The 13680-nt window shown below is 37.0% G+C and overlaps 2 protein-coding genes across 2 annotated transcripts; both read right to left on the bottom strand.

Moving 5' to 3' along the window:
* Positions 1-10: 10 nt before the first annotated feature.
* LOC145677736 (uncharacterized) lies at positions 11-4583 on the bottom strand. Its single transcript, XM_081748122.1, has one exon. The coding sequence runs from the start codon at positions 4440-4442 to the stop codon at positions 1722-1724; it is 2721 nt and encodes a 906-aa protein (XP_081604248.1). The 5' UTR covers positions 4443-4583; the 3' UTR covers positions 11-1721.
* Positions 4442-12949, bottom strand: LOC145677737 (uncharacterized). Its single transcript, XM_081748123.1, has 4 exons — positions 11690-12949; positions 8217-8875; positions 6666-6906; positions 4442-4716 (listed from the first exon to the last, which is right to left on the bottom strand). The coding sequence occupies exons 1-4, from the start codon at positions 11853-11855 to the stop codon at positions 4589-4591; spliced, it is 1194 nt and encodes a 397-aa protein (XP_081604249.1). The 5' UTR covers positions 11856-12949; the 3' UTR covers positions 4442-4588.
* Positions 12950-13680: the final 731 nt, after the last annotated feature.

The following is a 13680-nucleotide window of genomic DNA, read 5'->3' as shown; positions in this document are numbered from 1 at the left end:
AAACACACACGTTTAAGATTCGTTTTGTTTATTAAAGAAATAATGAAATGCTTTCATACAAATGTATATTATATAAAGACTGAAAATACATTTTTTTAAATTCTTGCAAAGAAAACACAATATTTTCTTTGTTCCATCGTTTTATATAAATTATGAAAATCTTAGCAGTGAATATTAAACCAAAAGCAAGTTTACAATGTTAACCGTGCGTCTAAACAAGGGAAGTATCAATGAGCTCATATTGAAACCTACCGTAAAATTTCACTGAGGAAGGAAATCCCACAGAAAAAACACACAATAAAACAACTGCGTTTTTGAAGTGGAGTTAACCTAAATGGCAGATTGAAATGTCGCGTATCCATGTCGACAATAGCACAATACGTTCAGTACCACCCCTTGTAAACTGCCTGTTAATAATAAAAAATCAATAACAACAATGTGGGTACATACTATACCTAAGGGGAAGTCGTACGGTAAGGTGAACCTTGACAGCAGCCATCTTGAATTTAGGTCAAGTTTTGTAAATAGGAATAGAGCCAAATGATACATGATTTTGGGTAAGAATTTAAGCAGAAAAACAATGGTAGCAATAGTTTTAAGATACATGCATTTGGTAAAAAGTTACAGTCATATTTATTGTGTATGTTTCCATGTACACAACTCCCGAATGAAGCAGCTGTCCAACAATTTGTAAAATACAAAAATATAGGAAACACCCTTTATATTTTCCCAATTTGTCCCAAATGTTGTTAAGCAAAGGTACACACTTGTAGGAGATTAGTCGGCAAATTTGGTCCAAATTGGTTGAATAGGGGTGGAGATACAAGCCGGAAAAACGAAAATTCCATTGGAAAAATACAAAATAGTTTAAACACCATGTAATTCTGATGATTTGTTTGAAATTACGGTGGTCACAACTCAATACTTTCGAAAGCGTACTCTGAAAATATGGTTCAAATCTGTTGAATAGGAGCGGAGATAGACTAGATAATACGAAAATTTAGCCAAAATCGTTGATAACAAAATTCTTATATTAAATGCTGTATGTGCAATTTTCCTCTGATCTGTCTCAAATTTTAGTAACATTTAGTTACAAATTTTAGTTATATTTCAATAGCGACAACTTACTTTTGGGCAGCTGCTTCATTCGGGAGTTGTGTGCATGGAAATATACACAACAAATATGCCTGTAACTTTTTACCAAATGTACGTATCTTAACACTATTGCTACCATTGTTTTACTACTTAAATTCTTGCCCAAAATCATGTATCATTTTGCCCTATTCCCATTTACAAAACTTGACCTGAATTCAAGATGGCTGCTGTCAAGGTTCACCTTACCGTACGACTTCCCCTTAAGTATAGTATGTACCCACATTGTTGTTATTGATTTTTTATTATTAACAGGCAGTTTACAAGATGTGGTACTGAACGATTGTGCAATTGTCGACATGGATACGCGACATTTCAATCTGCCATTTCGGTTAATTCCACTTCAAAAACGCAGTTGCTTTTTTGTGTGTGGTCTTTCTGTGGGACTTCCTTTCTCTGAGTGAAATTTTACGGTAGGTTTCTATATGAGCTCATTGATACTTCCCTTGCAAGACAAAAGATACAAGTTTTGTTCTATTAACTTAATAAACTCTACATTCCATAATAATTGCAAAGTACCTTACTGCTATTCTTAAATTCTTCATCTGCAGATGACTCAGGTGTAGTGTTCAATTGTATATCATCCAATTCAAGAAGGTTGAAAAGTACCTATCCTGTCCAACTTTTATGCATATGACTTTTGTATATAATAATTCCTTCGTAAGGATGACATAATCATGAGTAACAGACGAATCATTATTACAGTGAAAAACGTGTGTTATGGGCAGATTGTACCACTTTTCTGTGAAAGCAGTTTCAGCTTCCATCTTTTCAACATAAAAATATATATGTTCTTTGCAACAAGATTCGCATTCAATAACATATATTTCTATGATCCTACAAACATGTGCTGTGCTACAGTCATCAAGCAAAAAGTAACTGTCATCGTGCTTCCTGTTAGTGCAGTGTTTAGAAGTGCAGAAAAGCATTTTTCCTGTGTGTATATCACCTATTCGAGAACATTTATATATTTTTGCGCTTTCTTTACCAGAAAAACACGTTGCTGTAATAGGAATACCGGACACTTGTGTTAAAATATACTGTGTAGAGCAATCAGTTTTTGTGGTATTGGCAAACGAGACTGATTTTGAACTTAAAAGGAATTCTGTAATCTTAACTGTTGCAGATGTTCCGCTACACGCATTTTCTCGTGCAAAGCCATTAACAATCTGTGAACCTATCTCTTGTGTTCCATGCATGTAGTGTTTTAAATTTCCATTTAGTGACTCAAACGGGAAACATGAGAAAGAATACAAAGGTCCTGCATTTTTGACACAATCAGTGAGGTGCAATAAATCATGTACGTTAGAACTCATATGCTTCCTACCATATAAATGTTCAGTTTGGAAAACAAATGCATGCAAACATTTTTCCATTGCATCCAAATGTTGCACGGAAATTGTACTTGATAAGAAACACGCCACTGGTTTGATGATTTGCAAAGTGTGATTGAAATAATCAGTATTATTGAAAATATCAGAAAATATAGGAAAGTACAGTAAGAAAAGATTCTCAAACTCGATAGCTTTCCAATTTCGACGTTCTTTGATCGATCGTGGAGAACGGGTTAAACATGATGGCGTTTTTATTTCTGTCAAACGCTTGTTGAGTACATTAATCTTGCGGCCTAAGTACCACACTTCATCCTTGTTTTTGGAATCCAGCCAATTCATGACTAAAGAACGAAATATACCCAGACATATACAATGCATGTAATCTATCATTGTACTCTCAATAATCTGATAATTATTAAGGAATGCAAATACACTTATCCCCTTAGCACCAAACTCTTTATTCTCACTATGTCGAGAGTGGTCTGCGTCATTTCGCAGCGGACCTTTAGGATGTGCCACATTGTACGGATAAATACGTAGTCCATGTTGTAAGTACTGTCCTGGTTGAAGACATTTACTGCATCCAAACTTGCCGTTGAATTGTACTAGCTGCTGTACAGCACACTTTGCAGGTTTATCAAACGTGCCAAGAATGGCATGCAAGCGTACCTGAGTGATAACATTATTTTTCAAAGTATATTGTCCTTGTAGAAGAACACCACATTCAAACTTCTTCAATTGTGCAGCTACACATGAATAAAATACAGAATGCAATAAATCGTTCTTTTTAACGTGCAACTCTGGAAGTCCGATGAAAGTGAACAATCCAACTAGAAGAATGTTTTCTGGTTTCCATCGCATCGGTTCATCTATTTCTAATATGGAAATGTAGAATGGCCAGAAAGTGATATGAGAACTGTTAAAACAGGTAACGCCATCAACATTTATGATCCCTGTCAAAGATAAAATTCCATCTTCATCCACTAATAATGGGTGTTCTTCCCTGAATTTCCTATAAATTTTACCATCTCTAACACTACTCAAGTTACCCTGACGTGATTGCGATATTGACAGATTTGCCAGAAAATGTGGTCGGGAAAACATGTTCTCCAGTTGTTTACCAATATCTACAGTAAAAAAAGAGTGAGCTTTTTTGCACACGTGTTTAGTACAGTTATTGCATGAAAGGGAAGCACAGGCTGAATCGTGAATATATGCACACTGACAACAGAAGAAATGCCGCTGGACTTCTATGTTACGTAAAGCCATGAATTCTTGCAATAATAAATATTTCGTGCGTGGTACTTCTTTAATATTTACAGAATGCATTAACCTAAGAAGATCTGATGTTGCAGTTTTCGTGAGCTTGTGCTTATGAACAAACTGCATTATTTTTATAACAGATTTACTTTCAACGTTCTCCTGCAATGTAGAACTGTTTGGTCCCGAAACGTTATGAACTACATTTAATTGCAATTCAGGAACAGAAATATCTTTTAACTCAGAATTGCACTCTGAACTATCAGGCGAAAAGTCGAACGTTGATTTAAAAGGATGCTGTGAATATGTGCCGTGAAGTATTTCGTTTTGTTCCTCAAGAGGAAACGCCGGAAACGAACATTGTTCATCGATACAGCCCGATGAACCAACGCTTACACTGCCTGTCAACTTATTTTCCCCGATTTTTAAGCCCGCGTAATTGGGAAAAGGGTCAATTTGTGGTTTATCGGATTGTATCGAAGAATAATGGTTGTTTTCGTCCTTTTCTCGTGAAGAACAAGACGATGTACTAAGGCTATTACATAATGTACCTTCTCGTTGAGTGCCAGGAATTTCAGTGTTTACTCTCTTAACATGTAAACGCTTATTCCACCTATATCGTGTTTTTCTTGGTACCTGAAGCACCGAGGGAGTGGGACTGTTGCATGCAACATATTGTTTGTAGTTTCGTTTCATTGTAGTTTATAAGTTAACGTAACTATATTTTAAACACGTATAATGAACATACAAAAAGTAACTACAAATAACTCAAAAGAATATATATACACTGTATCTACAAATTACTATTATACTGTTGGTATGAAGCAAAATTAACACAAACTCTACTGATCATCTTGATCCTTCTGCTTGTCTCCGTGCCTATTCTTCCGAGCCGCCTGTACACATTTGTCCGTCATAGCTGCGTGAACTGCAGACGTCTTGGTATTAGGAAATTTGAGGAGAACATAATCTGTGATCAAAGAAAGGTCTTATCAACAAGGATCTTTTACACATATACTAAGCTGAAAATATAACGAAAGAAACAAACTCCAAGTTAAAAAAAAGTCATATATTGAACAATGAACACTGATTGTAGGAGGTGACTGGGTGGACAGTAGAGAAACTAACAACTACAGATATAGTTATTGTTAAGAAAGAAATAGTTACATTCTGTTTAAAGAGTATTTTAGAAGTGTATTTATAGTTTTTACGGCTATAAGATTGGTTTGACTTAGTTTAACGTCCCACGGTTATGTCTGCTAGACTAAAGGAGAATGACCTGCTGATTATAGTGGAATCGAAACTACTTCGATCGTTCAACTGTACTTCCACCGGGAATCGAACCCGGGACCACGCGAACAGAAGTCAAGCGTGCTAGCCACTAGACCAAGCGAGGGTTCTTTACAGCTATGAGTCAAGTAGCGATAGGATTGGGTAAAGAAGTGGCAAATTAATTGGCCATAACGTACCATTCAATCCTGGACTGATTTCTTCTCATTTCAGGTCATGTCGGTGACCAAGAGAAGGGTTCAGGTGGATCAGTCGGAATCATGCTAAGTGTAAAAGTTAAACAAGTACAAAACTTGGAAAATTCGCCACAGAAACTTACAATTTGTTCACATACGTTAATGGAGATCAGTATCTATCTATCACGCGTATTCGAGTGGTTCAAGAATGTTAAAGGAAGGAGGGACAATCCAAAAACCCACTGTGACAGAGAATGTGTGTAGAAAATCGGTACAATTGTTCGAAACCGCTACATGAAAATTCGAGCAATTACTAACACCAATAAAGAAACAGTAAATAGAGTTTTACACGTGAAAAAGAAGTGTCATAAATCCTCTCGCACCAACACAGATTGAATTGCAGTACTGACATTGTTCAAAACAAAAAAAAATTATATTCGAGGTCAAATTAGAGGGAATTCGGGTATTGGCGAACCCGTCATCTAAAGCAGACCCTCCTTTTTTTATTTTGTCGATTTTCTTGAAGTGAGTTGGCAACATTATCAGAGAACGCAAATTGCTTACTCTTATGTCAAAGCTTTCACTGAAGATGTCATTGAATGCAAATAAGAATACGCAAATTTATGTCTGTAGCAGACTTCAAAACTTTCGAACGGTTAAAAAGTCTTTCCTTATGTATTTAGTTTCATTTAGATTCATGTTATATTAAGAACAAATAGGTGACATTGTCTTGACTAGACCTTACAAGAACATCAAAACCATCATGTAAAAATATTTAATTACTGGTGGCGGATAAAGTGGACCCCGGCATGGTAGCTAAAGTGAAGCAGAGTCCAGTTTGCTCAACCTTTCCAGCAGTGCTCCTTTAAAGGTTCTTTTACTGAATTAATGACTGGCATAACTTAAAATGTGTAAACTTAATGCAGATATAACTGTTGGATACACAAATGCACACATGTACGAGTTTCTCAAGTCATTGCAGTATTGTTATAGCCATTGGACAAGTCGGTCATTGGAGTTCTGAAACGTTTCTACAATGGAGAAATCATAATGTACCTCAGACCTACAGGTCATCCTATCACTCACTGTAATTTGACAAAACTTTGATAGGACAATTAAGGTTACAGACCGGCGTCTTTAATTTCTCGTTCAGCACCTTTTGTGCTACAGGATTCTAGCCCATTAACAGAAGACCCCAGGGATCCACTTTATCGGAGCAGTTTCAAAATCAGCAAATTTTCACACTTCCAGTAAGGAAGAATTAAAAAATGAATACAGCATAAGCTAAATTATTGTGCTTAAACATGATACAAATAAATAAAGAATTGTTTTGTTATTGATTTATAGAAGTATCAATTTGTATTTAAAAATATAGCCCACTTCCTCCATGATGTACTATGCAAGAAATGCGAAACAAAAATTATAAGTAAAAGGCATATGAAACCTAACATACCTTTGATAGCACTAATAATATCTGGAGACAGTGTTTTCTTTATTTTGCCACGACCAGTTATTGAACTTGTACTAAGCTCATCATCATCATCAAAAAAGCACGACATAAGATTTCTCGTGAGCTTTGTAGCAGAATGGCCTGCACTGGCTACGCAGCGAATTAATCGGGAATGCTTTATTGTAATGTCAGGGTAATCAGGACTGAGAACCACATCATCTCCATGTACGGATCTCGAGTATTCCTGTAAGTAAAAGTTTAACACAATAATTAATCTTAACACATTCTACCATTTACTTTTACATATATGATGTACAGTAGAAATAAAATTACCCGAATTGCTTTGGAAACAAACGATCTTACCACGAACAATCTTTTGCGCTTGATTTTGGTTCTTGAACCCCCCCAACACAAAACAAGGGTAGAGATAACGAAAGCCGAAACGATGCGAGACTTAGCTGGATCGAAACTAGTAGTGTGAGCTGATTGACTGATTTTAACACACTGTACATGCAAAATTTAAACTACTTTGTTTTTATAAGTCTTTAATTTGTCATTTAAGCAAATTTAGATTTTTGTATAAAAATACTATTTTCGTAAGTTATCAGGATCGAGTGTAGTCCAATTAATCCGGATAATTGTAACTCTACCGTATATAAGCACAATAACTGCCCAACATATGAACAGTATGTATCAAACACTACTACAACAGCGAAATTGAGCGTGTTTTTAAAATTGCATTGTCTAGGGAATACATATAATTTTATACGCCTCCAGCTAGCAAAAAGGAAACAAAAAGAAACATATGTAAGAACAGTGCCGTCAAATCTAATTAAAACAAGCAAACCGCAAATGATGGCTTTCCGAAAATAGTGACCCAATCACATTTGAAAGGGACGAGAATGGATACATTATACGCAAGAATTTTCGAGGTGCAATCTTCCTATAAGCACAGATGAAATGCAAATATATACACACAAAGAAAGAGAAAATGAAATGACTTTCGAGTCTTCCGTTCTGCGGTTATGTGGAGTAAGCTAAAGGAGACAGTGATGATGAGAACCAATGAAATGATGGAATGAACAGAGGTGAACGCTGTAACCCTCTCCACTGGTCTAGTGGCTAGAATGCGCGCCTTTGGCGTAAAAGATCCCGGTTCGATTCCCGGTGGTAGAGCATTGAAAGAGAGGTTCGGATTCCACTTTAAACTATATGTCCACGTCTCATATAGCCTCCCTCCTGAAAAAAAAGACGTAAGCGATAATCAAATCAAATAATCAAAAGTAAACGCTCTACCATTGAGCCACTGCGACCCCACACAAAGAAAAGAGACAAAATACTTAATGCAGACTTTGTCTGTCTTATAGAGACTATGCCGTTACCTTAAATTACTCATAGTTTGAAATAAGCAAGCAGAAAGAGAAATTTGGACCGCCACTTACATATTTGTATGACCCTAAGAATTTGAACAATTGTACGCCCGCACCCCTTCCCTACAAAACGGCGATAAATTGATCTAAAACCTTAGTCTTAAAATCTAGAAAAGAAACTTACGTTACTACTTTGACTGGATGGTGACACCTCATGGTTGGATTCTTCAAGATCTTCGGCATCTAGCAATGTGAACAAGAATGTCTTGACACTTCTCGGTACTTTGAGCTTCCGCTGTTTATCTCTGGAAGCGCATTCCTTCTTTAGAGCATCTACTAAGCATTTTTCTTCGTCTAATTTGGTGCGCAAATCATTAACTTCTTCTTTCAGTACGCTGCAGTTTTGACATTTGTCGATCTTTCGTACTTTTGGTTTCGAGCCTGATGGACTGTTCTGAGCTGATAAGTATGCGTTGCTTGGATGCTTGTCTATCTGTTCTTGACAAACGTTACTGGCGGATGCTGACTGTAAACTTCCGTTGCAAGAAGTTCTGTTTATTTGCTCTTGCCAGACGTTACTGCCGGGTGTAGTTTCTGTAGCCGACTCAGATGGAAAATTATCCGTACATAGTGTGGGGTCCTTCACAATAGTTTCAAAGTTCCTTTCAAATATTTCTTTCAAACTGCCTGGATTTCTACGATTTTCATCCTCTTCATCTGTTGGAATCGGATCTGTTGAACTTAGGTCATCAGAATTATTACTGCTGCCAGAATCATATCTTATTACCCGTTCCGTCTTCCCGACAAACTTCCTTTGTTCCACCTCACATTCGGTTTTAGTACCTGAAAAAAAAATCCATCATGATGTCATCTGCATCTGAAGTTTTCGGTGGTACATCATAATCACTTCATAAAATATAAGCAATACAAGAAAAGGGCCACCCGTTAAAGGGATCTACTACAGATTACATGCACCAGCTTCCAAGGAAAAGTAGTAGGTTTAGTAGTTAAATAATCGTGGCAGATACTGACCGATTGAAAGTAGTGCCATTGCGGGAGATGTGAGAAGGCTATCTAATTGACCCGGGTGGTAAAGTTTGAGATAAAGTGTCCCTTATACAGCTAGCAAACTACAGAAACTGCATACCTCAATCTAGCCGATGCTTCTAAATCACTCGTTCGCAGTAGGAGTACAAATATATAATAAATAATTTCGTAGAGAACAGTGTATACTGATAGTTAATATATAGGGGCGCAGATTTTTTAAAAATATGTGGACATAAAAATGATAACTTTGCGGTTAAACGAGTGACTGCATATGAAAGAGGACTGTGTTCGATATTAATTCCGACTATCGGAGTGCCCTGCATTCTCCATGCCTCCTGCAGGACAAACACCAGTTCTCGCATTAGTTAGTCCATTTGCGATGTCGCTGTCGCAAGACTATTAGAATAGATCGTGGCTAAGCTGTTAGCGCACGCGCCTTTGACGTGAGAAACTTGGGTTTGATTCCCAGTGGAAGCTCATGTGGTTCGGATTTCCTGTTAATCAGTATGTCTACGTTTCATATGGCCTCGTTGCTGAAAGGGACGTTGAACTCAAAATCAACTCAACTATTAGAACGGGAAACTCCAAAACTTAAAGTCAGTGGGTGCGCTTTTAGAATAAGCATAAACCTCGTTTATTCCCCAGTAGTGCAATTCCTAAAGTTTACTGATGAAAGAAGTAAATGTTTTATGAATGTCTGTAAACCGAAGACAAAACTTTTATAAATTGGTTTACACACACACACATTATTACTCGGTAGTAGTACATTGTTACTTGGGCCTGTACAGTAAGAGTTTAAGAATGCCTTATGGAATCATTTGAAGCAAGAAAAGTTAAGACAAATGATTTTTATTTTGCCGACGTATGTAAATATTCACGAATCTAGGCACAGTAGTAATGTTTGCATGGTGTAGCTATTCTTCATAATCTCATTCGAGACTTACAAAACCTACACGCAAACTACAACGTATGATGTTGCAGTTCATTTCCTACATCCCAAGAAATGGCATTTGTGCTGGCTGTATCGCCAGACCACATGAAAATCGAAAAAGAAGTACCAACATGAACTACATTTGGTTAGAGTACATTACTTTACGTTAGGTTATGTTACATTAGGCAGGTTAGGTTCAGTTACAAGTCAATTACCTTCAAAACAAAGGCATGTAAATTTTTACAATTTGCAATAGAACATTACTATTTGCGTATAAATAAGACGTCCGAATGTATATGATATGAAAACTACAGTACAAGACATTAACCAACCTGTGCTAGGTGCTCACTAAAAGCAGAGCGCGTTAGTTAGGGCGGGTAAAGGAACAGGCGCATGAGCGAGGGTAGTGAAAACAGGTGGGTGTTGGCAATGATAAGAGTTTGAATAGCACTTGTCGTTGTTTCATACTAGTAACACTCCACTTGTAAATAGTACACCGTGTCTTTCACACAATTTCAACAGCTGACGTTCGTTATTTTCGTGTACGTAATTCTATAAAACTCACACGATATGTCATAATATTGATATATATGCGCCATTTCCACACTTCATTTCTCGCCACTAAATCATAACAAGTGTACCTCTATGTGAAATAGTCTCTTCCGCCTCCACATACAATGACGCTTAGAACACCAAAACCAGCCTACCAAACCCCTTTCTTAACTTCAGCTATTCCCCTAATCTGCTTTTCATTCAAGCTCCTTCACAAACCAAAATAGGAGTATGTTTAGTACAAGAGGTCCAAAAGCACGTAAAAAACAGAAAATTTACAGAAGAAACGAATGATGCAAGTACTTAGACGTAACAGAACGTAACCAAATCTAACCTAACCTAAACCAACCTACTATTAGTAGAAATAAGCGAAATTCTATCATTCTTTGGAAAAGTATGCTGGACCCATACACTAATATAACATAAACTAACCTAAGCTTACCTAAATTAACATAACCTACCCTAAACTAGCCTAATGTGAACAGAAATTACCAAAATTGTAACATTTTTTAGAGAAAAGTGCTGGACCCCTTCTGCTAAACATAGGCCCCAAAATAAATTATCCAATTCACCCAGTAGATTTCCAAAATATTGGAGGCGGTACAGCACTTAAACCCCAAGAACCAACATGGTTCACACTGTTTTACGTTAATCACTAAAAATCTACTATTCTACTCTGATACCTACAAAAGTGTTATTTAAACTCAGATATCTAGATTCAGGTCGACTGCCAACAGTTAAAGTGTACTAAATAGTTTATTTTGGCGCCAACTGTTGTTGATCTAGCCACACAATAAATAAATTTAAAAAAAAAACTTAGGATTATAAATAGTAAATACTTCTAAAATATAACAGAGTGACAGTGAATTAAAAGTGAGCACAATACTCTGTTACTTAGCCAGAAGACATTTTCTCCAATGTACTTCGCTGAGTCATTAACATCCGTAGATTCATGCGATTTGTATTTCCATCGTTCGGTAGTTACTACAAATTCGCGGTAATTTTCTGTTTCGACAGTTCACTGCAAAACACACGGTAATGAATCACACATTAAATATATGTCATTATCTTAAATTAATTACATCTATAGCTGTTAAAGTATTGTTAGAGCCAAATACATTACTCACCTACATAAAGAATTCTACCATCGTAGCACGTGCTTCCTTTCCATTGTACAGGGTACACTTTTCCAAGTGTAAGTTTACCTGTACATTTACATTTCTTGCGGTGTAGAATGGAATAAGTATTATTATCCCATTCAACTACAACATACGCATTATTTGCCGTTGACATCTTGAAAGCCACTGTAATCTTGTGGAAACTTACAATTCATCCGCTACCATCGAGCACACAACCATAGAAAAACCACTGATCACAAACCCTAACGTCAACAACCAGCAGACGATTGACAACGAACAAACGAACGCTGTGGCGCCAAGCGTCTTTCCTGTGCGTAAACATATAGGTTCTGATCACGTTATAATTATGTTGTTTTCGATATTGTCTCCCAAGTTTACAATATACATATAAGAATAACTTATATGTGTATGACGATAATTGTGTATTGTTCACATATCGCAATTCTTAAGGAAAGGAAACTTATTATTCAGACTCAGGGGTGTCATTTGAGAAAGTCAAGGGGGCAATCGCCCCATGAGTTTCAGAATCTCTTAATTAATTGTGCAGTAATATAATATAAATAAAATGTTAGTGTGTTTGTGCGTATGCTTCTTTGGGTGCCAGACGAATGGACCGAGAGTTATCAAATTTTGGTCACGGGTATGCTGGTCCACGGCCAAGACCAAGACGAAGCATTTTTTCCAAACTTCGAACTAGGGGTCGCAAGGGAGGATTTACTACGACATGAAAATATAGTCGAAAATGACTTATATTAATGTTAACTTCATAGTTTTCGGAATCGCTGAGATCATAGTGAAACTCCCGATTGCGTTCACTTGCCCACCCCCCTTGGGGGCCAAGAGTCAACAGCAGGTCACCGAGACATGTACAAATAATCGAAAATAACCAATATTAGTGTCAAGTCTATAATTTACAGGCTCGCTGAGATTAACGCTGAAGCTATGGATCCCGTATATAATTCCAAATACAGCCCCATCGCCTAGGGGCCGAGTCAGGGACATACGCAGGGAGTGGTCCTGGGGGTCCGGACCCTCCCCGAAATTTCGACTTTTATGTAAATTTAGCCTAATTTTAGGGGCAACTTTAGAAATTTTAATATAAAATACTCTCATATTGAGTTTGGACTCCTCCCGAAATAAATTCCTGCGTACGCTACTGCCGAGAGTCACCAAGCGGGTCACCGAGACACGTAGAAATAAGCGAAAATTACCGATGTTAGTGTCAAATACATTATCGTATCCTTTTATCCATCTGCATGTACTTTCCAGGTGTTTTACATGTACATGGTAAGTACCTGGGCATACTGGTGAAATAATGCATTTCCCATGCATGTGGCATGTAGTTTCCGATACATAGTGATTTACCTGTCTTATATTCCCTGTACATGTACGCTTTATCTACGTCTGCCAGGTACAATACATGCACCTGTGACATTCATTTTCCGTGGATGCATGTTCCTTACCTGTTTTCATTTATATGTACAGGAATTGTACATTCCATGTTTTTCACTCCTAACTTACGCATGTAAACATGTAATTTACATTGCATTTTTTCTATCGTTCTGCAGGTACTTTGCATGTGTTTTACATGTACATGGTAAGTACCTGGGCATACTGGTGAAATAATGCATTTCCCATGCATGTGGCATGTAGTTTCCGATACATAGTGATTTACCTGTCTTATATTCCCTGTACATGTACGCTTTATCTACGTCTGCCAGGTACAATACATGCACCTGTGACATTCATTTTCCGTGGATGCATGTTCCTTACCTGTTTTCATTTATATGTACAGGAATTGTACATTCCATGTTTTTCACTCCTAACTTACGCATGTAAACATGTAATTTACATTGCATTTTTTCTATCGTTCTGCAGGTATTTTGCATGTGTTTTACATGTACATGGTAAGTACCTGGGCATACTGGTGAAATAATGCATTTCCCATGCATGTGGCATGTAGTTTCCGATACATAGTG

The sequence above is a fragment of the Thermobia domestica genome, unplaced genomic scaffold, assembly GCF_964235325.1.
Source record: "Thermobia domestica unplaced genomic scaffold, izTheDome1.hap1.1 HAP1_SCAFFOLD_1288, whole genome shotgun sequence".
Taxonomy (NCBI): Eukaryota; Metazoa; Arthropoda; class Insecta; order Zygentoma; family Lepismatidae; genus Thermobia; species Thermobia domestica.
The sequence above is the reverse complement of the archived record's forward strand: the minus strand, read 5'-3'. Positions and strand labels throughout refer to the sequence as shown.